The sequence below is a fragment of the Berghia stephanieae genome, chromosome 6 (genome assembly GCF_034508935.2).
Source record: "Berghia stephanieae isolate SIO BIC M18660-M18661 chromosome 6, UCSD_Bste_1.3, whole genome shotgun sequence".
NCBI lineage: Eukaryota > Metazoa > Mollusca > Gastropoda > Nudibranchia > Aeolidiidae > Berghia > Berghia stephanieae.
Window position 1 is genome coordinate 29,332,804 of NC_088365.1, and position 27,651 is coordinate 29,360,454.

At 36.6% G+C, this 27,651-nt stretch overlaps 1 protein-coding gene across 2 annotated transcripts; it reads right to left on the reverse strand.

Moving 5' to 3' along the window:
- Positions 1-15,191: 15,191 nt before the first annotated feature.
- Positions 15,192-26,646, reverse strand: LOC144974810 (uncharacterized). 2 transcript variants are annotated; one of them, XM_078918100.1, is made up of 8 exons: positions 26,513-26,646; positions 23,248-23,399; positions 22,486-22,626; positions 21,499-21,601; positions 20,683-20,814; positions 20,165-20,348; positions 17,215-17,352; positions 15,192-16,636 (listed from the first exon to the last, which is right to left on the reverse strand). In XM_078918100.1, the coding sequence occupies exons 2-8, from the start codon at positions 23,376-23,378 to the stop codon at positions 16,545-16,547; spliced, it is 921 nt and encodes a 306-aa protein (XP_078774226.1). In that variant the 5' UTR covers positions 23,379-23,399; positions 26,513-26,646; the 3' UTR covers positions 15,192-16,544. The 2 variants fall into 2 exon arrangements, with proteins under 2 accessions (XP_078774226.1, XP_078774225.1); XM_078918099.1 differs by having other exon boundaries at positions 16,410-16,636; positions 20,147-20,348.
- Positions 26,647-27,651: the final 1,005 nt, after the last annotated feature.

Consider the following 27,651-nt stretch of genomic DNA (forward strand, 5'->3'; position numbering starts at 1 on the left):
TATTATTAATTATTATTATTATTATTATTATTATTATTATTATTATTTTATTATTATTATTATTATTATTATTATTATTATTATTATTATTATTATTATTATATTATTATTATTATTATTATTATATTATTATTATTATTATTATTATTATTATTATTATTATTATTATATTATTATTATTATTATTATTATTATTATTATTATTATTATTATTATTATTATTATTATTATTATTATTAATTATTATTTATTATTATTATTATTATTATTATTATATTATTATTATTATTATTATTATTATTATTATTATTATTATTATTATTATTATTATTATTATTATTATTATTATTATTATTATTATTATTTATTATTATTATTATTATTATTATTATTATTATTATTATTATTATTATTATTATTATTATTATTATTATTATTATTATTATTATTATTATTTATTATATTATTATTATTATTATTATTATTATTATTATTATTATTATTATATTATTATTATTATTATTATTATTATTATTATTATTATTATTATTATTATTATTATTATTTATTATTATTATTATTTATTATTATTATTATTATTTATTATTATTATTATTATTATTATTATTATTATTATTATTATTATTATTTATTTATTATTATTATTATTATTATTATTATTATTATTATTATTATTATTATTATTATTATTATCACGTAAATTTTAATATAATACGGCAATTAATTCACGGAAGTACATCGCTCAATTAAAAATGGCAGAAAGTCTGGCCACATATTTATAATGAATCGGGTTTGTCTTAGATGACCAAACAAACAAACAAACAAACAAACAAACAACAACAACAACAACAACAACAACAACAAATGAGACAAAGAGAAAAAAGCAAGATTTTAAAAAGTAATAAACAAGAGAAGAGCACATCAATGAAAAACAACAACGAGATTATAACACATAAAAGATATTCGTAATAAATCGATAACTGATTAAATTACTCCAACTACTTGATTAAAAAAAATAATAATCATAATAATAATGATGATGATGACGATTACAACAATAATAATAATAATAATAATAATAATAATAATAATAATAATAATAATAATAATAATAATAATAATAATAAAAGAACAATAGTATAATATCAACATTAAAGCATATTACAAGCAAATAAAATTATTAAACCAAAAGTTTAAAAAATATCAATAAACAGAAGGAATTTTTAAAATATTGGGGAAAAAAAAAAAGTTATCCCAGCCGGGATTTGAACTCTCGAACCTTAAGCTCAGAGTCAAACAGCTTATATCCACCAAGCCATGGTGTCACTTAACATTTAGTGACATTAAATCATGTCTATTTAGACATTTAAAAATGTATTTGAATGCCACTCTTACTTTGATATTTTGAACTAGATATGTTAATTGCACAATAGCAGAAATTTAAAAATTACGATCAAAATATTTTTACAACTTTGAATCGGGCTGTCAGTTACTGCACGTGTTCAATCTGGAAGGAGGTCAGCAGTTTATTTACATTCAACCGAGATTGTCCCACTTTTCACTCTCTCTATAGAAAAGAGTTCCTTGTGGATACTGAATAGTGGAAAAGCACGGACGGTTGGGCACTCTTTACTCAAGGTAAAGTGTGGACCCGTCTCGATGCGTAGAGAGGACGACACAAGACTTCATACCTTACTTCGAAAAGTGTTACATGAACACTTCGAAAACCGTAGCCACTGCATTCCACCTATGCAGTGGCTGCCACACCCGTAAACTCCTCGTCGGGGACCAGCTCCTCCCATATGATGAGCCGCATCCAAAATACTTGGGGGTGACCCTGGACCGCAGCCTTACCTATCGGGTGCATCTCGACGGAGTTGACCGGAAGATGGAGAAACGCAACAGTCTTCTGAGGAAGCTGGCGGGATCAACTTGGGGTGCTAACCAAGCGCTCCTGGGGACGTCCGCCTTGGCACTATGCTATTCCGCCGCGGAATGTTGCTGTCCAGTGTGCGGTAGAAGCAGGAACGTTGAGAAGGTGGATGTAAAATTTCGCAAGTCAATGCACATAGTGTCATGAACGCTTGCAACAACGCCTAGAGCATGGGGCCCGATAATGGTAGCAATTTGCTTTTTTTTTACGAAACCCAGTCCCAGGTTCACTCCCCGCTGTTGCCTACTTCCTGGCGTGTTTCGTAAAAAAAGGAACACCTCTAAAAATACCACGTGTATTCGGTAAATAGATGTCAATTGTAGTCGAATATTCAGTATCTATTTAAATTATTATTATTATTATTATTATTATTATTATTATTATTATTATTATTATTATTATTATTATTATTATTATTATTATTATTATTATTAGTGGAAAACCGCTATTCAGTATCTGATACTGAATAGTGGTTTTGTACTATTCAGTATCTGATACTGAATAGTGGTTTTGTACTATTCAGTATCTGACACTGAATAGTGGCTTTGCACTATAATACGGTGTTGTTGTTTTTTTTTTTTCCGAAACCTGACAAAGAGGGCAGCTGTGGGAGTGAATCTGGGACTCAGAGGAGTGTACACCTGTGGGGAGTGAACTTTTTTACGAAACCCGACGACACCGAATAGTGGAAAAGCACTATTCAGTATCTGATACTGAATAGCCACTTCCTTATTATTATTGTTTTCCTTGTACTCGGTGTCGGTTGATACATCTTTTTATTGATATATTTATTTCTCCTGTTCCAGTTAATTTTAAAAGACAAATTTACTCTCCTTAGATCGGGGATATCCATGCCTTCAAAATGTATATTTTATTTCTTTATACACTATTGATGTAATTCCAATATCTTCATTTTTATTTACAAACAAGCAACTCGCACACCGTTTATTCATGTGTTACACAATAACCAAATTGCTGTTGTACCCACCAATTTGTAAGAATATTATTATGATACCACATTTTCACCTGTAACAGTTCATTTATTTTTATATGTTGCATTTTGTGATTTATTGCCATTTTATTTTAGCACGTCGAACACCCTCGCGGGAATTCCCAATTTTCCTAAACATGCCCATCTATGATATTGTTGTGACGTAGGTGCTTTCCCTGAGGTCCGCGTCGATATTATTACATCATGCAGTTTTCATATTTTGATATTGTTTTGCTTTATTCAATAAACCTCAAACCCCTTTGTAATGGAGCACCTTATTTCCTCTTAACTTCCTTCGACCCCAACCTACCCCCCCCCCCCCCTTTTTTTTTTTTTTCCCTTCAAACATTTGTCCAACTTCACTTGCACTACCCCTTACTAAGCAAGTGAGTCCATACCTAACAACCCTCTAGCCCCCCCCCCCCTTTTTTATTATTTTTTTTAAAATAAATATTACCACAAGAGGGGGATATCCCCCTACGATTTTGCATTTACACCTTCTTCTCTCTCCTTCTCTTTCTCTTTCCGGGCCTCCATGGCGGTTCACCCCAACGTAGTTGTGGTGAAATTATCCGCAGAGGATCTTAAGTTCAATGGGCCTCATCCGCCAAATACGGTTGAGGTCTTTTTAAAAGGACCTGAAACAAATCAGGCCAACCATCTTAAGATCAAGCTGGCCCTCAATAACATGGGGGTCAGTTTAGACGATATTGCGGGAGTCTACCGGTTCATGGACGCCCGCAAATATTACGTCACCTTCAAGGAAGGAAGGGAGTCAGAGGTGGAAAAACTACACGGCGTAGTGCACCCCCACCCAACCCTAAAAATAAACCTCCACATCAGGGATGTTAACAAATCCCTGGTGTCGGGGTATTGAAATGGGTGGCTCCCTCCGTCAAGGAAGGCGGCCTCACCAGGGCCCTCGCCCCCTTCGCCAAGCCCGGCACCATCGTTGTCGGCAAACCCAGACGGGACGAGCTGGACTCGTATACGTTCCGTCTGGAGAAGATAGATGGGGTAGAAATACCCCACTATCTAAAATTTGAGGTAGGTGGCGCCTTCCACCACGTAAAAGTGCACATTCCTGGGCGTGTGCCGGCATGCTCCACATGCTACAATGTGGGGCACCCTTTCTACGTGTGCCCTACTAGAGCACGGTATGCACCAGGAGTGAATTCAGCACGAAATCCCACTATCCCTCCTCCTTTTCCATCTTCACCTACTGGTTCTGTCACGCCTTCCGGCAACCCCCTGCCGGACGCACCATCCCAATCCCAAGAACCTTGGAACCAGGTAGTAAAAAAGGGAAAGAAACACACAACACAACACTCCAACACACAAAAAAAACAACAACACACCAAATACACCACTACTCACAAGCTACACCACTAAACCACAGACACCAAACACAAACCCCAAGACAACACTCCAAAAGATACCAACACAACAAAAACTGCACCAATGAAACAACTAGAACAGGAACCACACAACTCCCCATACACACCAAAACGAACGTCATCCATGACAAATCTACACCATCACACCACACCAACACCAGTAATAATCCCTTTAGAAAGGGCAACATCACCCCCACCCCCATCCACACCCCCCAACCCCAATAGCAAACCCAAAAACTCTCCCCCAAAAAATACAACCACACCATCGCCCTTCAAAGCACACACTTCACTCACAAGATCACCACCTGGGGCTTGCCCAAGAGCACGAAAAAATCACAGAACACACTACCCAATACCTACACAAACACATGCATACACACCTCACCAAAGAAGCTCTTCCCTCAAGAGGAAGACTCCACCCATCCAAAACATCGAGAGGGAAAGGTCACTACCCAGACCACCACGACACATGGGAGACACACACCCCAATACTTAAACATAACAATACACACACTAAACCCAGACATGCAGCCTACAGTCCACACATATATACCTACATACAAACGCAACTCTAGATACAACAAACACACCACCTCTAGAGAACAAACAAAAATCATACACTAAAAACAAACCATATAAAATAAAAACACCCTACAAAGAGGATGACCCCCACCATTGACAATCATAACACTCAACATCAGAGGCATGAGACAGAAAATACAAGACATTAAAAATCTAATAAGGAAACAAAGACCAGACTTCTTACTGTTACAAGAAACGAACATACACGACAAATTCACACAAGAACGAACACTTCTCGAACTCAAACCAGAAGTTAAAAATATATTTTGGACAATCGACAAGAAAAAAAGAAACTGTAGAGGAGTAGCCATAATAAAAATCTCCGACAATTGGACTGTTACCCAACACGACCATGACAACACAGGACGAATAGGGAAAATAGACGTGACTCAAGACGGCTACAAATTCCAAATTTACAACATCTACGGACCTGCCTCAAGAACGGACGAAAAAAAAGACAACTTTCTTAGACTTAGAGAAAAAAATGAAAATAAACCCATCAACACCCATCATCCTAGCAGGGGATTTCAATAATACACTACACCCCCGCGACACAACTCACCATAGAACACAACAAACAGTCATAGACAAACAAATACTACAACGAATTTTAGAAAAACACAATCTAACAGATACATACAGAGAAACATTCCCACTCGGGAAAGAAACCACCTTTAAATCATTCGCAAACACAGGATCCAGACTCGACAAAATATACATATCCAAAACAACCCCAATAACAGAAATTAAACACCTAGAGAACACACTAGACTACACAGACCACAAAGCTGTCTACGCCCAGTACGGCACCCAAATTACAAGACCCAAACAAAAAAGTGCCTACTGGAAATTCAACAACAGTCTCCTGCAGGACCATTATTACATACAATACATGACCGACATCATATTAGACTATACGGACAACATACCAAATGACAACATCCGAGAATGGTGGGACACCCTCAAACAGACCATACAAACGCTAACACAAATGATAGGGAGAAAAGTACAAGACAAAACCAACAGAAAAGAAACAAAGTATAAAACAATCATCAACATAGACAGGGCGCGTGACAACAAAACAGAAATACAAACACAACCACATGTTACTAAAGCAATAGAAAAACTGAAAGAAATTGAACAAAGAAAATTCAGAGGCCACAAAGTAAGAAGCACATACAAAACACGCAACGACTACACTGATTTAAACGACACAATAGCACGAATAGAAAACGAACTACACAATAGACGACATATAGACAAAATCAGAACAACAGATGGGCAAATAACAAAAACGAGACAGAAATCCTTGAGACCTTCTACAATTTTTACAAACAACAATACACAAGTGGCGAAATATCAACAGATATACAAGACCACTACACCGATTATACAAAGAAGTTGACAGACGAACAGAAAGAACAATTAGATACAGAGATCACAATAGAAGACCTACAACACAGCCTAGAGAACATGAACACAAACAAATCCCCAGGCCCCGATGGACTAACAGTAGAATTCTACAAAAGTTTTTTCCCTCTCCTTAAAAAACCCCTCCTAGAACTGACTAAAGAAATACACAAAGAAGGACAATTAACGAACAGCCAAAAGATATCATACATAACCCTCATACCCAAAGAAAGCAACACAACAGACGTCAAACAATACAGACCCATATCCCTCCTAAACACCGACTACAAAATTATAGCGAAAACTTTAAGCAACAAAATCAAAACTCACCTACCCCAACTGATAGACAAAGAACAAACATGTAGCATAAAAAACAGAACAATAGAACAACACACAAACTTCATCAGAGACCTTATAGGATACGTAAAACAGACACACACACACGCATACATTTTGTCCATCGATCAAGAGAAAGCTTTCGATAGATTAGAACACAGTTTCTTACACAAAATATTAGAACACAACAACATAGGCCCTTATTACAGAAGATGGATAAAAATACTATACAACAACCCCTCCAGCTGTGTAATAGTCAATCAAAAAGTATCTGATCCCTTCAAAATCGGTCGGTCAGTACGACAGGGTTGCCCTCTCTCGGCCCAACTATACATCTTATGTCTCGAAACCGTTTTGGAAAAAATTAGGAGAAACCCGAAAATTAAAGGCACCAGAATTCCCGGAAAAGCCAACAAAAAACTCATCGCGTATGCCGATGATGCAACCCTAATTCCGAGAGATATACCTAGCATACACAAAATTTTAGAAACTTTCAAAAATTTCGGCCTCGCTAGTGGTGCCAAACTAAATATTAAAAAGACCAAAATCATGAATCTCGGTCCCGAACCCTTAGAAACCGAAAAAGCCCAGATACCCGACATGCAATGGGTTAACCAAATTAAAATCCTCGGAATAACGTACTGTCAAAGACACACGACACCGAAACACATCTGGAGTGGAATTGTACACAATATAGACAAGAAACTACATTCATACACATACATCAAAGCCAATATATTCGATAGAACCAGGATAGTGAACACCTACATTATTCCAAAAATCTTATACTACATCAAAATCTTCAAACCTCCGTTCACCACAATAAAGAAATTAGAAAGACGCATAGACACATTTATACTACAAGACGCAAAACCCATTCCACACGAAATACTCACACTTCCCACAGAATCAGGCGGCACAGGACTAAAATGTATTAAAAGAACCTTAGACACAACTAGGATCAGATATATAGACAAAATAATACAAGAATCAACAGGAAATAAATTCGGGTCATACTACTTAGGGACACGACTAACACAATTTAAAAAGATCGACCACACACTCCCCCATTTCGGAGGTAAGACACTCCCTCCTTTTTACAAAGAATGCGTAGGACTATTAAACAAATACCCAGACACAATAAATAAACAATTAGACAGTAAACAGATATACAGAACAATAAACACACCAAACAAACGCAGAGAACAAGACCTAATGCACGCATCAGGACTAACTTTAGATAACATGAGAGTGGCCTCAGAAAACTTACATAAACATGATACTTCTAGATACAGTAAGCATATAACATACAGACTGATGTTCAACGCCTTACCAACAAACAACACGCCCAGATGCGCCTTATGCCGAGCGCTTTGTCCAACACAAAATGTACACATTTTCACAAACTGCATTAAAACAAAAACACTGATTAGAGCCACAATAAACACAATACAAAAAACAATACGACAACCCATACATACAGAAATAGCATTTAGACATAATATCATCCCCAAAAATGACAATGCAACACATGAAATAAACATACACATCCTAGCAGCAGCAAGACAAGCGATTTGGACTGCATGGATGGGTCAAGTACACAGACAAAACACCACTAATACCGACATGTCATTAATATTTCTTAACATAATACAAAAGAAATACAAAAACGATTTAGATAAAGAGAGAGAAACAAGATGGAACAAATATACCGACCTAATAGCACAATTCAGATAGATGACCTTCCACCGAGACATTTCAACTCTCTGCACCACACCCACAACCTGACCCTACCCCTCCCCTCCGCCCCCCCCCCCCCTAGCTAGCTTTACAAACTTTATTTATACATATATTATTTACACCTCTATTATCGATCATTTACCTAACTGATCATTTACTATTATATATTCCTACCCCTAGTATTTAGTTATTCCTCCTTCCCTTACTTTTGCTGTAGTATTATCCTTTTCTATATTAACTTCCCCTTTCGCCCCCTCTACCACACTGATATAGCCATAACTTTTTCACCAACTTCACTGCCAAACAACCTAGTTACAAACAACGAGGTGCGTCCATGTCTATTCTTACCCCCCTCCCCCCCCCCCCCCCCCCCTTTCTCTCTCAGCATTGATAATGATACACAACCCGATGAATCGATCATCCTTCTCCTAACTCTTCGGCCTCCGGAATAATACAATCAGAACCATTCTGTATATAACTAATTCTACCTTTTCCTTTGTTTCTACCCACACCCCCCCCCCCCCTCCCCCACACAGTACATCCAACCCTACCCCACATCTAGATAGATAATACAGACAGCCCCCTTCCCATCACCCTGATACAAACGGAGACGGAAAAGAATACCAACATAAACGACAGAAGATCTCGCCAAGGAAAAATGCAGAGTACCACCTTTTTTGTATTTTTATTTATCTGATTGCAAAACTATAGCTAGAGTAGAGAACACAGACCCTATTTCGGCTCTAAAAGATCATGTGGCAGATAAAACCATCTAATAATAAATGATACTAATACTAACATACAAAACAACATCCCCCCCCCCCCCCCACCTAAAAATTCCCACTTATACTAAACTCAACAAAATAACAATAACAAACCTCCAAGGAAAGGACGTGACACAAGTGTTTAGTAAGATATAATCCCCCTTTTTTTTTTTTTTCCGATGCGGCCCCGGCGGACTCGGCGCAACGGCCCACGGCAGAGACGGCGCGGGGCAATGTGTGTGCCGCGCAGCATGCCGGAGGGGTCTAGTCCCGCCCAACCCGCCTGAAGCGCGGCTGAAACAATTGCGCTGCGGCGTCTAGACTGCCGTGGACCACATGTATGCAGATGAGATCAGTCGGGGCCGACTCGGAAAGAAGAATATTTACAATATTTATAATATTAAAACGTACACCTTGTACACCCACAGTCACAACTGCCCCCCCCCCCCCCACCCACGATTCTAACCTTATCGAAAAATTAACCATATTCATAGAATAATAAAATAACCAATGCTGCATAGGGAAAGACCACGTGCACAGTATTTGAAGCAGCGAATGACGCTCGGCTAGAGAGCGGGAAAGTGGGTGGCCACCCTTGGACTCCTAAGGGAGCAAGGGAATAGGTTACTAACAAATTAATCAAAAGTTTCCTTTTAAAAGCATAACCACCTTCATCACCAGTTCCAATCTACTCCCATAATTTAGCAATAGCCCAAGAACATCAACCGACCACAACAATTAATAAACCCACAAGACGTTTGACCCGTGTATTCAACATCCCAACAACAGAAGCAATTCAGAAACCCCCCCCCCCCCCCCCCACCCCCTACATCCAACCTAAAACCTAAACCTAACCACATTTCCACAATGACCCCATATTACAGAAGTTCGAATATTCCGATCAGCTGATAGGCTGCAGCCTTTCAACTCCCACCAATCAAAACCCTCAGAATCCAACAGCCCCCCCCCCCCCTACTAAACCTCTTCCAGTCCCAGACAATTTATCTAAACAACATTACAAACAGCCCTGAATCATCAATAAACCGATTGGTACAGGATCTCTGTGATCCACCAATCACAACAACACATTTTATCTACTATCTACATCCAACCATGATCAGCCTTTAATTGTTAATTTAAATCATCTAAAAAAAAAAGTAACAAAATTTATTACAACCCACCAACCCAATATATCCTCTAACTGACCAACTGACCAATTAACCCCCCACCCTCCATGAACGCGTTAGGCAACATTAATATTTCAACCATTATTTCATTTAAAAAAAAAAAAAAAAAATTATCATAACGAACGATACAGAAGCAGTTAATGCCAATGCCTTTCTACTGCTACTACTACTAAACACATAATAAATAACCTAACAAATACAATTTTTTACTAATTAAGAGGGTCATTAGATAGGATGGCCTGGGTCTAAAAAAAAAAAACAACAAAAAACATTGAATAATTCGCCTTCTGACGTTCACTCCTTCAATAACTCTTTCTTTACGTGGGTGGTCGAGGAACCGGGGTTGACGAGGGATCTAAACCACTGGACTGTGTGTAGTGTGTGCTCATCACATGAAATCGCTGATCTTCATTTTCTTTACACTACTACTCCTACAACAGCTGAGAGACATAGCCGCAACCTGTCACATGAAATCATTGTCTCTCGGCTGCCTTTTACTTTACATGAAATCAGCTATCATCATTACTATTTCCTACTCTATCTCTATTTGAGCACCCCCACAGAACGGTTACGGTTCGGAACCCAAGTCGACTCTGCGATTGAGACCATCCACCTCTTTGTACGGTACTTCACCACACTCGTGATACCGTTACATAGACATTAAACAAAATTGGCGCTAAAACTGAACCATGAGGGACCCCATTCTTCAATTTCCTAACTTTACTCGTAGCGTCTCCCAGTACGACGTGGAATTGTCTTTCCCCAAAGATTGAAGAGAACAACTTCAAGGTCTTTTTGCACCTCATGATCTTTGCAAGTTTGAGCATTAATCCTTCGCACCAGACCGTATCATAGGCCGTCGATAGGTCTATGAATACAGCATCTGTTTGCTGTTTTCTCTCGAACCCTGCCTCAAAATGCTCTGTAAGAGCAATGACCTGTTCAGTGATGCACCTCCCTTCCCCGAAGCCCGCCTGCTCGGGTGGCAGGGCAACGTCTAGGACCGGCCTCCATCGGTTTAATAGAACTCGCTCCAACAATTTGTACAATCAGCTCAGTAGTGATATGGGTCTGTAACTGTCGGCCTCCTTCGCCGGTTTCCCTGGCTTCAGGATGGCAACTATCACTTTGAGAAGTACTGTGCTGCGCCGCGGAAAATATACAACATAACTTTAACGTATCAATGTGCCTTGTTCGAGATTGCTTAAAAGTCTTATACAGACACAAGATCAGGATCCGGCTAACTGGAATACATTCAATTCTTACAAAATATGAAATTCAAAACAACAACAACAAAAGAATATTACAATGCATAACTTAACAGAGATGTGATTTACAAGGGGAAAAAATATCATCTCTCAAGACTAATACTATACATTTGACTGTTTCCCTCTCAGCAAAGACTCCGACCAGGATCAGGACAAAAATCAATTAATTCCAAGGCAAAGACAGAAAGTAACCAGGAAAACATAAAAGGATATATATAGAGAAGACGCACCGAGACCTCTTGACCGCTGTGGGGGGTCAAACCCCCGCCTTGGAAAATAACTTCACTATTGGTAGTCAGTTTAGGTATAAACATAAGATTCTTGAACTTTGTTTTTTTTTTATAGATACAAAGGATATATTTTTGTTTCCATGTAATAGTAATACTCGTTAAATTATATAACACACTATGTAATACCACGCCCTGGAGCTGGGTGACCGAATGTATTGAGTACCTCCCATGAGCATCGGATTTAGCTATAATATAGAAGGCCTATAGAAGGTATAGAAAGTGGACTCCCACAATCAAAAGAGGCTTTCGCGTGGTGCCAGACATGGCGACGATGAAGAGACCAAGAGAAGCCAAACGCCCCACCATTTTACCTGCGCTTGTAGTAATCCGCAATAAGAATTTAAGGATTATGTCAGTAATTCTCTATTCATCTATCTATCCATTCTTCCACCAACCCATCTATCCATTCATCAATCAATCATTCTATCTGTTTGTTTGTATGTCTATCTATTTATCTCTCTTTCTACCTACCTACCTATTCATCTATCCTGTCGCCCTCTCATCTCTCTCTCTATATATATATATACGTATATAAATATAATACACACACACAAACACACACAAGCGCGCACACACACACACACACACATATATATATACATATATATATATATATATATATATATATATATATATATATATATTGTATATATTTATATAATATGTGTGTGTGTGTGTGTCTGTGTGCGTCCAGATCAAACAAGGAACAGAAGTGCTTCCCGTGCGATGTAATCATAGCAAACTAGAGACTAGTTAAGAAGGCTATGGCTGTAATCTATCTGTGGGCCTTCTCTGATTTCGCTCAGAAATCCAACACAATCATAAGCAAAATAATAGTACAATGATTTCCGCCTTAGTTTTCAGAATGAGACGTAAATAAAAAACAAAAACAAAAAAAAACTGAGCTTTTATATTGAGCAACATCCACTAAACATGCTCAAAGCGCTCTACAAGGGGTCCCTAGCCAACAGCAACACTTAACATGTAAGAGGAGACAAGACGCCTGTTAGACTACATTGCAATTTTTTTTCTGACAGAGACAACGCTGTTAACGGCCATGTACTCATTTTACACCTGAGTACAGTGGGAGAATGTGAGTAACGAACCTTTTCCAAGGACTCAACTATGTACCACTCAGAGCGTGACTCAACCCAGGACCTTTTGATCTGAAGATGAGTATCACCACATCACTAACCACATAGCCGCACAAATAAATGATATGTAATTAAAACTGAAATAAGGTTAAAAGTGTGACACTTAAAAAAAAAAAAAGAAAAGGTAACAAAATAGGGGAAACCAAAGAAGAAAAACACAAAAACTTTATTGAGATGGGAATGGCATTTATTTTTGGTATCATGTCTATATACAGAGCTGCCTATTTGAAATTTCAGAAAAGTTCGTAGTTTCCAAGGGAAAAAAAAAGAAAAATTCACTTTAAATGGCTTTACAAATAAACAATTTGCTCTCAGCATGGTCCGAAAAATGCTCCAAAGTACTGAATATAGGTTCTGAAGAGTTAAACTTTCCTTTTCAACAAATGTTATTGAGTCAAAGAGACCTATGCAAGTCTGTAGCTGGAGCCAAAAATTCGTATTTCTACGAATTTTTCGTATTACTAGGCAGGTCTGTCGATATATGACCCAATCTTATAAAGATAACAACACATGTACACATATCAACAACAAAAAATGTTCATATTAAGGCATTTATTTTTATGTACCTTAACTCGAAATAAGGCAAATTTCACAAAGCACACACACACACACACACACACACAAGCAGAAACATGCTCTATCTCACTTCCTCCCCCCCCCCCCCCCCCCCCCCCTTCTCTCTCTCTTTCTGTCTCACTCTCTCTTTCTCTACCTCCACCATCTTTTTGATTGAGTTAAGAATGAAACATGACAAAAACATTAAAAATTACATCAACGTTAATTATAATAATAATAATAATAATAATAATAATAATAATAATAATAATAATAATAATAATAATAATAATAATATATAGTAATAATAATGATGATCATGATGATGACAATAATAAAAATAATAATAATAATAACAATAAAGATAATACTTTTGAGAATGTGTGTAACGAGCTTTTTCCGAAGACTTAACTTTGCACTGCCGACAGCGGTCCTCCAGTCATGTCATTAGCCAAGTGTTATTCCACACAATTTCCATCTCCTTATCACAAAGAAGTTGAATGGGTAGTTGATTCTATTAATTTAGTGAACATTTCTTTGCTTAAGAATAGCGTCATCGTCAAAAAGTAGCAAGCAATGGTTACTCTTTGTTAAACAATAAAGGATGTTCTCTAGCTCTACATGTATTTTGCCTTTGAAAGACTACAAATTCAAGCATAATAAATCATAAATAAATAATGAGAACAAAAATAAATAAATACATAAATAACTATGAATTTTTTTTTTATTCTTTATTTCTTTACTTACTTACTTACTTAGATGCCTTTCGCGTCTCGACCGAAAGATCGGGTCGCCTTGGCTGTTTCCAGTATTTCCTGTGTGAGGTGTCTCCAATATTGCCGGTCCTCTGCTAGGGTTCTCAGATTTTCAAGGTCCCCTGCCGTTATGAGACTAATGCTTTGTCCAAGTGTTGTGAGGTTTTTGTTTAGGATCACAGGGAGTGTTGTGATCGGTCTTCCTCTGAAAAGGTTCCCGTGTTTTTGGAAGTATCCCGACATGGCTTGGTTTGCTGGTATGTTTTTGTCCCTGCGTAGTATGTGACCGAAAAGTTGCCATCGTTGTTGTAAAATGTCAAGGAGATTGGTCTTTCTTTTGTGATCTTATAGAGTGATTCATTTGAGATCTTTTTGGGGTATTTGATGTCCAGTACCCTTCTTAGCTGTGTGCGATGGAAGGCATCCAGATGTTCTTCTTCGGATTTTGTCAACGCCCAAGTGCCGCAGTTATACAGAAGTACCGGTTTTACAAGAGCATGGTACAGTTTCAGTTTGGTTTTTCTCTTTATTTTGTCACCTCTAATCCATACATTGGTGAGTTTACTGAGTGCGGCGTTTGATAGCTGTTTTCTTCTTTGTACATCCTCGGTGTCTCCAATTAGTGAGCCGACTTTCTTTGTTCTTTTCCATTCCTCTTTGTTCCTCGATATTGTTGTAAATTCGGTTTTATTTCTTTAATCGTTTTAATTCAGTTGTAATGTGATTTTAACTACGATTTAAAAGAAAATAACTAAAAATGACCAATATTGAAATGATATTTGATATTATATTGACATTTTCTACAAACTTTTTTTTTTTTAAAACAAGTGAGAAAAAACATAACAAGAATGAATATTATTGCACTAAGAAAAAATCAGTGGCAAGGAAATTTTTTAACTGAGGGATCGAATAATTTTTGAAAAATCAAATCAGCATTTAAAATGGTAAAGATCTGAAAAAAAAAGATATGTATGGTACAATGCAGGACCAAATAAATAAATAAATAGATAAAATAAATAAACAAAAATAAATAAATAAATAAATAAATAAACACATAGAAAATTACAATAAAAAAATAATCCTAAAAACTAACTTTCCTTTACTGGTGTTCTGCCTAAGACCTCTTGATTTTCAGTCAGACATGCTACCGTTATACCAATAAGATTACCTAACGGGAGAGAGAAAATAGACAGATATCTTTTTCAAGAAATTGAAAACGTTGTGCAAGACTTGAAGAGCTAAAATCTTTTTCTAAAGATTTCAATGCAAAGTGACACTATGTTGCTCTGGATACCAGAAATCCAGTTAATTGGCAGCTAGATAACCAGTGGTAAACTTATTCAGTGTGTATTGGATATATTAACATTATGCATATATTGACATGAAATCAAAGTCTCTTTACCTTTTGCTTCATAACATTATTAAAATATAGAGATCTCATATAATGACACAGATTTGACGAGAATACGGTTCCATCAACATTGCAATCTATTGCTTTGTATTTTATCTAAAGTGAGATAGCACCATTGCAGCAAATGTTAAGGAATGTTGCTGATGGCAAAACTACCTTATCTTCACCTTCAACACAATAGGCATGAACAGAGACTGAAGTAGTTCATAGAAATTGAGGATGACATAAATGTAAGTTATTCAGACTAAGGCCACAGCTTCTGACAGCTATGTATTCGTTTTCACAACTCATACTTTTTAGGAGGAAACTCATGGTTTGGCCACAATGTGAGGCATGAAGGTTTGTGCAGAACTGTGATGGAGGGTGGTACTCTGGAAGGACGAATAAGAAGGAAAGTGTGGATATACAATATCAAGGAATTGACAGGAATAAAGATGGAAGAACTCTTGGAGAAGACCAACAACAGAGAAGAATGACGGAAAGTGGTGAGAGCTGCATCCCATGTCTCCCCCCGACGGTCATCAGATCATGGGATGAATGAATGAATGAATGATACTTTTTAAAAGCATCCCTGAATATGCAACTGATCAAATGCTGGGGTGTTTTTTTTTTGTTGTTTTTTTTTTCCCCCTATTTTCAAAAATGTTTGACATAAAAACATTTGAGCTACGATATGTTCAAGTTCCTTTATCATTTTGTTCATCCAACGTATAATACTGTAAATTCCTAATTGATTTTTCAAAATTCATTTCATCTAGAATTAAATTTGAGTGTAGCAGTTAGCCTTTGAAGGAAGCCTCTCCATAAAACAACCAGTTTTCCTAGACTTGAGACAATATCTCCTGAAAAAAAAAAATGGATACAAGAGCAAAGTCAATGAGAGTATATACAAAGAAGTCAACTCATGTGATGTCTGACATCGAATGGTAGTCCATTCTTTTCCTTCTTCATTGTTACTACTAATAGAATACTTTTGTAAAAGGATGTTTTTCTCTATACATTTATCAATTCCTATGAGGAAAAGTATTTTTGAGTGATGAGCACCAATGTTCGTTGCTGTAACAGAAGCACCTCTATGAACTAGAGAATGTGATTTTTCAAGGCCACACAATGTGGAAATGGGGTTGAAAGCCCAGTACTATAGGGATTCAAGGTAAAGATGATACCATTGAGCAACACTGTCTCTCTTACACACCCATTCCCCCCCCCCCCCCTCCAATTACTGCTGGGTCAGCAGGGGGATAAAAAAAAACCAAACTATCTCAAATCACTTGGGAGCGATCCCAGACCATTTGCCTGTGAAGTGAATGCTTTACCTAACAAGCAATCTGAACCCCCTCAGGTTTATAATGCAATTCATAAATGCTTTAAATGTGAATTATTTTCATGTTTAGATTGGAAATTGAAGGAACTTACATACCTGACTGCGAATGTAGCAAAGCTGATATTGCTAGAATTCCCATTAAAAACAATCTCACATATGAATTGCGAAGAATACTGGATTTTTCTGTAAGAAAATGGCACACATCTTGGAATCCCTCAACAGCTTTGGCCTGAACTAGAATTTGATAAAGAAAAAGTGATTTGGGTTATCTTGAACGGGGGCAGAAATTGGAGTGCCATAAGTCATTAAACAATATCATTCTCGCCAAAAAAAAAACCCAACAAAATCTCGAGACCATATCGCACCTTGTCTTCTCAGCTTGGCATAAGAATCAAATACCATTTTAATAAAGAAATAGATATGCAAACTTATTTATCACATTTTCAAACATTCCACTTTCTCAACCCACATCACAATGATCCCTTTATTCTCTTTGCAGGCAACAAATTAACATTTCATGATGTAAAGGCCAACTGTTTGGCCACTTGCGTTCTTACAATACCTGTTACTATCTATACCCTGATACTCTTACACAACAAAGTCAGGTGGGTTTATGTGATTTAAGTGACTTGCTACAGGGTTTTGCAGTTTTACAGTTATTGCCACCAATTTGGTCACTGACTGCTCTAAAGATCAGCTGACTTTGTTTCAAGATGACACAATGCTGCTATTGATAAGATATGCCATAGTAGGCGTGACAGGATTTATGAAATAATAACTAATTCCCAGTCAATTATGACATATTTATTATATCTTCGGATAGAAACAGAATGGTGCACCTGAATGTCCCTTTTGGCAAGGGTTCCTAGTAGGACCCAAGCAAATAAAAAATGTATTTTTACAGAATAAAAATGAATGGCAGAATTAAAGAAAATAAAAATATGAGAATAAAAACACAACAAAACCTGGAAGAAAGGATAAACCTCGTAGGGACCTCTATCCACCTGATCAAAAGCTTGTTTTATTATCAAATTTCGACAATGGAATCATCTCATTGTAAACCTTCTACTGCATAACCCCATTTGATTTACATTATAATATAATATATATATATATATATATATATATATATATATATATATATATATATATATATATATATATATAATATATATATATATATATATATATAGCATATATCCACAATTTAAAAATTCATAATAAGCTTCACATGTCTTTTTTGGACTTACACACTTACAGTATCAATGATTTCTATTGCCAGATACTCACTTACATCTGATTTAAGCAAAGCAATATGTTTTTTTCAAATGAGGACACGAGAGTGAGATATGAAGTGGAGTCTCTGGAGAGTCTCATTAAAAGGAGAAGATGGCAATGATTAGGGCATGTCTGTCGCAGACCTGATGAAACACTGATAAGAAAGGCTCTGTGATGGACACCCCAAGGAATGAGGAAGCAAGGCTGCCCCAAGGAGACTTGGAGACGTACTGTAGAGAGGGACCTAAAACAGAGAGGTCTGTCCCTCGAAATGATAGCTGCTGACAGGACCAGGTGGAGATCTCTTGCATCGCCTCAAGTGCCAGCAGGCCCGGAGAGGATTGAGTGAGGGAGTGACTATATATATCAAAGGATACAAAGTCAATGTCAAAGTTTTGCTATCATCATCCCCTATCTGGTCCCTCACAACGTTCAGCATTATTTGATTTTGTCACAGGACGAGACACATTAAGCCCAGAGACTAATCGATTTGGGAAGTGTGACCTGTCATCTCAAAACAGTATTAAGTCCGGATAGATTGGACCCTAAAAAGTGAATTTAGAATTAAATTGATCAGAAATACGTATTATGAATGTTTTGAATTTGAAGAAATTGTATGCATTCTCCACCATAAGGCATAGAGATTAACTACAACTTTTAAATCTGTGACCATAATGTTATTTTCCAACACTTTGTTGACCCCGAAATAAGACTGCTTCAATGTAGGTACGGCAAACTGCCGCTAATGCGCTCTGGCGGACAATTTTCGATGTGTTTTACATAAATTTTACTTCGTTGTATTCCATTAAATATCAAAATGACAAGGATAAAATTTATATCAATCGAAAGCTTATTCAAATCCCTTTAAAATGGTGTCTAAATGATTTATCTGCTTTTTTTGAAGATAATTTAAGTGGGTTTTGAAACAAGTCACTAATCGGCTCGCCCGCTGATGGAAAAAACGAACTTTTCGCGATCGGTCATCTTGAAGAGCTTGGCGAATTCGGGCCATGGGTGGTATCGGATCAGTAATTGGTTTAAAATGTGCACAAGATCTTGACGTTTTGATCGATACCAAATAACTGTTGGTTTATTTAGGGGAAGCGATTTTATTTTTTAAATTTCTCAAAAAAAGGAAGATTAAACTCATTTCCACAAAATTTCAGCAGACTATTTTTACATTACTGGAAAGCTCATCCATTTTTCTCTTAAAATATGGAAATGCCGTACCGATTATAAGTATCGCCCGCATTCGCCCAGCATTTAACTTTGGTAAATAAACACGAGTTGCACAGCCCAGTCAGTGAGAGCAAAATGGCGTGCCGACCAGAGGCTGCCTCGACGGACACATTTTTGTCTCCCTTGGCGATTTATGGGAAATATGCATTTTTTGCGTTTTCGTGGCGCTTAAAATGTAATTAAATAAAGAGCTAGAGTTCTGAAAAAAATTGGAGTTGTTTAATTTCTATGAGACTCTAAGCAGTTGAAATTTTGTCATTGTGAGCCTGATACTTTTTTTTATACGAAGTCCCGAAGTTGGGTGCTGAAGCAGGGTGTCGCGACGACGAAATTGTCAAATTTTCAAATGACAATATCTTCCTTAAAAATTGAGATACATGTATGATATTGGTATCAAAATGCTCAGAATTGCAAACTCTTTTAAGCAAAAGTGACTAAATTGAGCATTGTTGGGTTTGAAAAATCAGTTTTCTGTACCTATTCAATGCTGTAAGTCACAAATATGCATTACCAATACTTAAGAACTCACTCCATGATACAGGGTCATCCATCCAATTTTCATTTGGTGGTTGGGGCTCTTCAGGTTGTTGTTGAGGTGACAACAATGATGAGTAATCGTGAGAACAAGGATGTGAGAAGCCATCTGTGCTGTGCTCCTCACTGTCACTTGTTACAGAAATTCTTCGGATACTTTCACATTCAATTGAAGAAACCTTTGATTTGAGAGAAACAAAAAACTTAATTGTGATCAGTGGTATGGATTCAAATTTGTTGTTGCATCACAAAATAAAAGGAGAGGGGAACCCATGATGTAAATATGGAGAAAGAATTATGCTACTATTTTAAGACTAACTGTGACTGTTATCGTTGTGTTTAAGTTGCACTGTATGATAAGCATTCAAATCAACATTTAGTACTTCAGCTAGTGTTATCTGTGGTCAATCCTGTTCATTAGGAATCAATATTTTATTCAAAAAATATTCTGTCAATTACAGAAAAAATAGAGACGAAAAAAAACAAAAACAATTTTAATGTTTACCCTATTACCTTTGATAGAGCTTGTTGTAAGAGTACATTCTTCTCTGACTGCGTGAGTGATACACATCTGTCAACAATCTCCTTGACCATGTCTTGACATCCAGTTGGACACAGGACATGAGTGGCATAGACTCGAATCACCTGGATAAATAAGGAGAGAAGAAATATAAATCAGAATCACTAACCAAGCAAATTAATTTCAAACCTTTTTGGGTTTATTCAATATTTAGAATATATTTTTGTCAGTCCTCAAAAGATCCATTAGGATAAAATCTTTTACCTTTACTGCAACATATCTGGAATTTGTGAATGTAGTCGTCATTATTTATGTTAAATATGGATCTTTACATGTCTTGTTTTATGTGTTTTACAGCACGTGTGATGCTTAAAGAGCATTTCAATGCCAGTTAAAAGGGACACACATAAATTATAACATTCAAATGATTCCATCTCAGTAAGGAGTCAAGTACCCACATACTAAAATTAAAATGCGGACAAAAAGCTATGTGGAAAATGGGCAAAAAACAATAAAGGATAAATAGACAACAAGAATAGATACTAGACCAACATGAGGAAGTCAAAGCCCCCCCCCCCCCCCCCCCCAAACACACACACACACAAAAGTTACTGTTTTGGAACTGTTAAAACATCTTTCTTATTTATATTGTGTAAAATAAATTTTGAAAATTACACAAGTATACCTACAATTATATTTACTATACATTCAGAGCGCATCCAGAAGGAAGTTTGCATTTGTAAGCATTACAAATAAATAGCATTACAATTAGACGCATGTGAATAAAAGATAATCATAATTTAATGTACCTGCCCACACTGTTTGAGAGTGAGATTCTGTGGGTTTTTGAGCCATGATTGTACCATACTGTGACAAGGAAGATATTCCCTCACATGGGCGTGGAGTAAAATACTGTGGAAAGCAACATGATATAAAACCTCATGACACTTAGGATCACACCTAAACAGATTTTGAAGTGACAAACACCATTAGAAATGATCAATTATACATATAAGACAAGGTGACACAAAGCATGAATTTTGGATGAACTTGACTAGCTGAAATCAGATGTTGAAAAAAAAAGATACAAAAAAAAAAAACGAAGAGAGAGAGAGAGAGAGAGAGAGAGAGAGAGAGAGAGAGAGAGAGAGAGAGAGAGAGAGAGAGAGAGAGAGAGAGAGAGAGAGAGAGAGAGAGAGAGAGAGAGAGAGAGAGAGAGAGAGAGAGAGAGAGAGAGAGGCCCATGTCACTAACGTTAATCTCATTTTCTTGACTGTTAAACAGTTTGTTTATTTCTTTGACATGGCGTTAGAACATAACAAGCCACATTTGATCAAATCTAACAGAACAAGCTACCCACCAATTACTGGACGAAAAGAAGGGAAAATACGTTGATTGTACCCAGGAAGGATACCCTTGTGAGGTAAGAGCGTAAACAACATAACTATTCAAATTCTTATATGTAAGAAAACAAAGCTATATTTCAATAGGATCCACTCGAATAATTCAATTAACCATTGAGTACCTTCTGGTTTGCTGCCATTGACAGACAGATAAGATTATATTTTACTCTAACAACATCCATTACTACTCTCAGCAAGAAAGCAGTAATAGTAATAGTGATGTTAAGGCAAATAAACAAATTAATTAATTAACTTTAAAAAAGAAGGAAAAAAGGAAAAGAAAAGAAAGAAAAATTAAGTTTAAAAGAACACAAAAAAAACCTCCAACAACAAACGATAACAACAATGTGGCAGGTAAGGATGCATAATATCACTTCGGGTAGGCAGACTTACCAGATCTGAATAATTCTAGGAGGGCAGAGATTGACATTGCCATAGACACTTGTGATAAAAGAGGTAGTGTCCATCCATTTGTCAATCTCAGCCAGTGCTTGGATTCCCAGTGCAGTGGCAGCTTCTATTATCACATCATTTCTGCAAGGGAACGGTGTTATATTATCTATAGGGCATATCTTAATAAAGATAATGAAGGGAAAATCAAAGGAAAGACATATCGATAGATAGATAGATAGATAGATAGATAGATAGAGAGAGAGAGAGAGAGAGAGAGAGAGAGAGAGAGAGAGAGAGAGAGAGAGAGAGAGAGAGAGAGAAAATGGACGACAACAGGAATATTCAGGGGTGGAGAACAGCTATGTTCTGAGCTATATGTGACCAATTGCCACTCTCATAAATTAAACGCTATAAACAATTTTCTACGATGTTACTTTATATCCGATTGACGGCTTATTGCATTCATTTTTTTTTCATAATAACTCTGTAAATCACTAAAAATCCAACTTTGTCAATGTATCATGAATTGATATTTTACTGTCTGTATGTGCTTGTAGCAATTTTATCTGCTTTATAAAAGGAATTAGGTTACTGTACTGTGGCTAGATGGCTGATGGAATCATGCCACCAAAATAATGAGGTCAATTCCCGATGATTTAGTTATTAAAGTTTTTATTGTGACCCATTACCAATTCTTTTTAATGTAAAAGAAAATTATAATTAAATAATTAGAGCATGACTGATTAATATCATAAAACAAACCTCTCTTGTTCTGCTTCCATCTTTGACACTGAAATAACATCACTGCACTCGTCAAAGCATTCCTGGAACTTAGTCATCACAAAAAGGTCCACAGCCTGGGCTAAGTCACGGTTGAGTCTGGAGGTGTTCATAATTGATGTGTGAGCAGGAGTCTGAGTGAGGAATAAAATAAAACGATTTTTAAGTGACTATTGTTTGATTTGAAATCCATTATTACGAAAAAGTCTTATTTAACTTTAAATCAGATCTTTCGCTGAAGAAAAACAAAGCATTTGAGTTTACAATCTTTTATTTGATATACTTCACAACATATTTTATATCGATATTTCTAATTTCAACCCATCAACGATTTCTCTAAGGAACAATTGTACATTGTGCAACCATTTGTTTTCTGGAGACTCTTCTCTTATAAAAATGACCACTCTAATCTTTATCCAGTTGTGTAACGTCCTTCCTCCGCTCACTTGAATGGAAACCATTGAAAACTGGTGCAAGGTATCCCATATTGTTACCTTACACAAAACCATCAACGACCCAAACTCACCCATCATCATCCCAAACTACATAAAAAGCAAATCAGATAGGTACGCTACACGTACATACAATGCATCACAATACATACAACCTTTTACAAGAACAGACACATACAAAATAGCTTTTTCCCACGAACAATAAATGACTGGAATGTCCTGCCACCAGACATACTACAGTACAGAGCTGAAGTAGAGGCAGTAGAGAAGCTACTTGTCTTGCAAATAATCCAAACATGTCATAGAAGATAGTAATCCTGACTGAAGCCCTCTGAGTTCAAAGATAGAGAAATCAAAGACCTTGTCGCATCCCTAGATCTACTATGCAGGTCCCATCATGTCGTCCTTCAATGGATACCATTTCATTGTGACACTAGATGTTACAGATGCACTAATTAAGGAAGGAACCAAATTACTACAGAAGGATGATGCTTCATCATATAAAGAAACAAAGAACATCATAAGCTCCCTGTTCTTGACTTGTTGGAATGAGCAGCTTCCTACTACAACAAATGACCCATTTTATCAGACAGTTGACCAGACAAGCGCAGCAGGTTATAATCTTTAGGAAGCAACCTGGTCATAACAGGTTAAACCACCAACTCCATACTAAATTCAAGGTGGGAACTACAAGTCAGTGCTACTGTGAACAGGAAGTATTGTCAGGTGAACACATCCTACAGAATTTCCCAACCCTTTCTGCCCGTAGGAGAAAATACTGGCCACCGACTGCCCCACCAGCTTGAGGAGTAAGCTCCACAGGACCCTGCTGGAGAGTAGACCTACCATCTGAGTGAACAAGAAGAATATCAAGAAATTTATGATGTTCCACTTTATTTGAATTTTAAAAAGTAAGTTGATGTCTGTATCTGAAGGAATCATTTTATAGACCTCAGCACTGTCAATGAAGTCAATAAATAAGAAAGCGTCCTCAGGGTGTTGTTGTGCAAAGCATCTGAGGGTTTTGATAGCTGCTATCTATAACAGCATGGCCAGAAACTGGTCCCAATTGTGTGGAATCCTCCATCTGACCCTGGATTCTGTTACTTCAGTAACAATGGCGTCAACTAAAATAAGCGACATCGAGACTGAGTAGCGGTAATATTGAGGTACTGACCATGTCGGCAATCTCTCGAGACAGAGAAGCTAAGTGTCAGTAATGCATCAATATAAGACAGGTAAGCAGTGAAGACTTGAAGACAGGTAAGCAGTGAAGACTTGTCAGGGACGCAATCAGCAATTCTTGCTGCCAATAAACTGGGAATTTCCAATATTACTTGGCTTTCAAGAGATAGGCCAATGAGAAATGCTCACCTCGATCACCCACTATGTGCAAGACTGTCTCAGCAAGCTGACTTGGAAACCTATGTTCTCAGTCAAGAACCAAGACTGGGTGACAGAAAATAGACTTAGACCTCTCGTTCTCTATTTCCCCGCTGACCTAAAGGTTTTCCGTTTAATGATGATTCACAATGACAACAAAATTGGACAATAATCTAACATTTTTATTGGTTGTTACTTTACTTCACAGCAGGATAATTGCAATTTCACAGGATAGCCAATAATAAATTAATATATCAATTATTGCTGACATCAATATATGACAATGTCGATATAACAGTCTTCTGACAACATGTATGTTGATATACGAGAACTTTATTTGGTGTATAGCGAAAATAACCCACAAAAAAGGGGACTTTGATGTTACGTCAATATAAGTGTGATGTCAATATGTCCGCTCTGCACTGTATTTATCCTTGAGTTGAATGGCCCGGGAGTAAAAATAAGAGTTTCTGTTTCAACCTAAAATTAAAACTAACCGTCCGCAACAATCTCTGTTACAACCCATGACTATTTTCTTCTTCGTCTCATTCCCTAAAATGTCCATCTTCACTTATGATAATTACGACACGAGCACTGGTTGTCGGAAATCCCCTGACAAGACGGTTAACTAATTAGAACTTGTCATAAATAATATGCATTTTATGAAAGAATCAAAAGTAAGAGTGAATATAATTCTCTCATAAGATTCAAATCGTTTATGGTTCTTGCGTGGAGATAATTTTTTCTGTAGCTTTTGGTGCAAAAGAAATGGATAAAGCTGTTTTCATCATCATCAACTGTTCTCAAAAACCACGAGGAACCACGAGGGTCTTTAAAGGTGAGTTTTAGATCACCTTTAAGTAGTTAATTTTTATTTTGTGCATCATAGATCACCTCTCTCTCTCTCTTCTATCTATTTATCTGTCTCTTCATGCCTAACGATTCCCATTTATAATATGAGATGCCTAGGCCTAGACAATGGATTGGTTGAAGTAATCGAAGTGAGATTTGAACCTTAAACTTAGATGGATCACAGGAACTTTGCTCTAAAACCAAGTACCTTGGCCTTGATACAGTTCTTTACCCTGTCAGATCATTCAAATTTTTTACATCCATTTAACGTCTGCTTTGATTATATTTAGATTACATTATATAAATGAAATAAATGATGACATTTATTAAAGGGTTAAAAGAGTGGACATTTTTTCCCCATGCCCATACTCATACAAAATCAAAAGATAAATGAAAAGTATTTCAGTTATCTTACATCAACTGTTGTTGATTACTGATGTTTGACGAATAGCCACTAAATGACTAAATGCTGTGTAACATTTCTGAAATCCTAAACCTTACATTTAAATTCCTACATCCGTTAAACCTAAACAATTTACAATTTCCGTTATTGTTGTTACCTGTTGTTCACTCTTCACTTTCACGATGATCCAAGAAGAAATCTCTTGCCACCTGAGGCATACTTCGCTAAGTAATAGCAAGCCGAAACTGAACACCCACCAATCACATGCAACAACAATAAAAGAAATTTTAAATGCTAACAGAGAGCTTATTATAAACTCTCTAGTTAAAGCTCTCTGAATCTCTGAAGCGAATCAGAATCAAGGGTCAAAGTATAGAATTTAAAAAGAAAGTAGGAAAATCAACTGTGCATGTGATAAGATCATGTGATATGGCGTACTTTTTATAAATAAACACACACACACACATACACACACACACACACACACACACACACACACACACACACACACACAGAGCTCTCTCTCTCTCTCTCTCTCTCTCTCTCTCTCTCTCTCTCTCTCTCTCTCTCTCTCTCTCTCTCTCTCTCCAGTGTTAATTTCTGAAAAATTGAGTATACATTCCCCGACCTCCGACTGTTGATAGGGACTCCCTGTAATACTTTTGTCATCGAGCGCCAAAACGTCACAAAGTGCGCGTTTTCACTAGACTTTACGACGAATTTTAAGGTCTTTTCAATAAAAATTGTATTTGGAGCCACCTATTTTTCGAATCTTCATAGTTTTCTGCACCAATTTGTATACTTAGTTTGCTGGTTACAAAAAGTGCACAAAACGCACGGAACTTGCCGCTAAGAAAACGGACTATAAAGCGCTTTGAGCACGTTTAGTAGATATTGCGCACAAGAAAAGCTTACATTAAAAAAAAAAAGAATGTCACTTGTAGATTTTTACCTTGCAGTTTGTTTGTAAGACTGATGTTGTCCACTTCATGCATGCTGATTTTCATCATTTTCCTATTATCAAGATCGGCATACCACTGCTTGCTACCTCACACTCACAGCACCTTGAGTGTCTTTTTATGTATGGAATATTAATTTGATTTAATCAAATGTAGCTAAAGTATGTAAATAAATAAATAAATTGATAAATAAATAAATAATTAAATAGATGAATAAATTAATTAATTAATAAATAAGCAAACAAACAAATAAATAAACAAACAGACAACATTTGAACACAATCACAATGGCAAGTATCTTCGTGTAGCCTACTTATTACACGAAGGAATTGACTAA

Bases quoted from the DNA above. Each gene is read 5' to 3' on its own strand.
- LOC144974810 (XM_078918099.1), bottom strand. From the start codon at position 23,378: ATGAACACCTCCAGACTCAACCGTGACTTAGCCCAGGCTGTGGACCTT. The intron at 22,627-23,247 runs GTTTGTTTTATG...GTTCCCTTGCAG, and splicing joins ATGGAAGCAGAACAAGAGAG to AAATGATGTGATAATAGAAG. The intron at 20,815-21,498 runs GTACATTAAATT...TTATTTATCCAG, and splicing joins CTCTCAAACAGTGTGGGCAG to GTGATTCGAGTCTATGCCAC.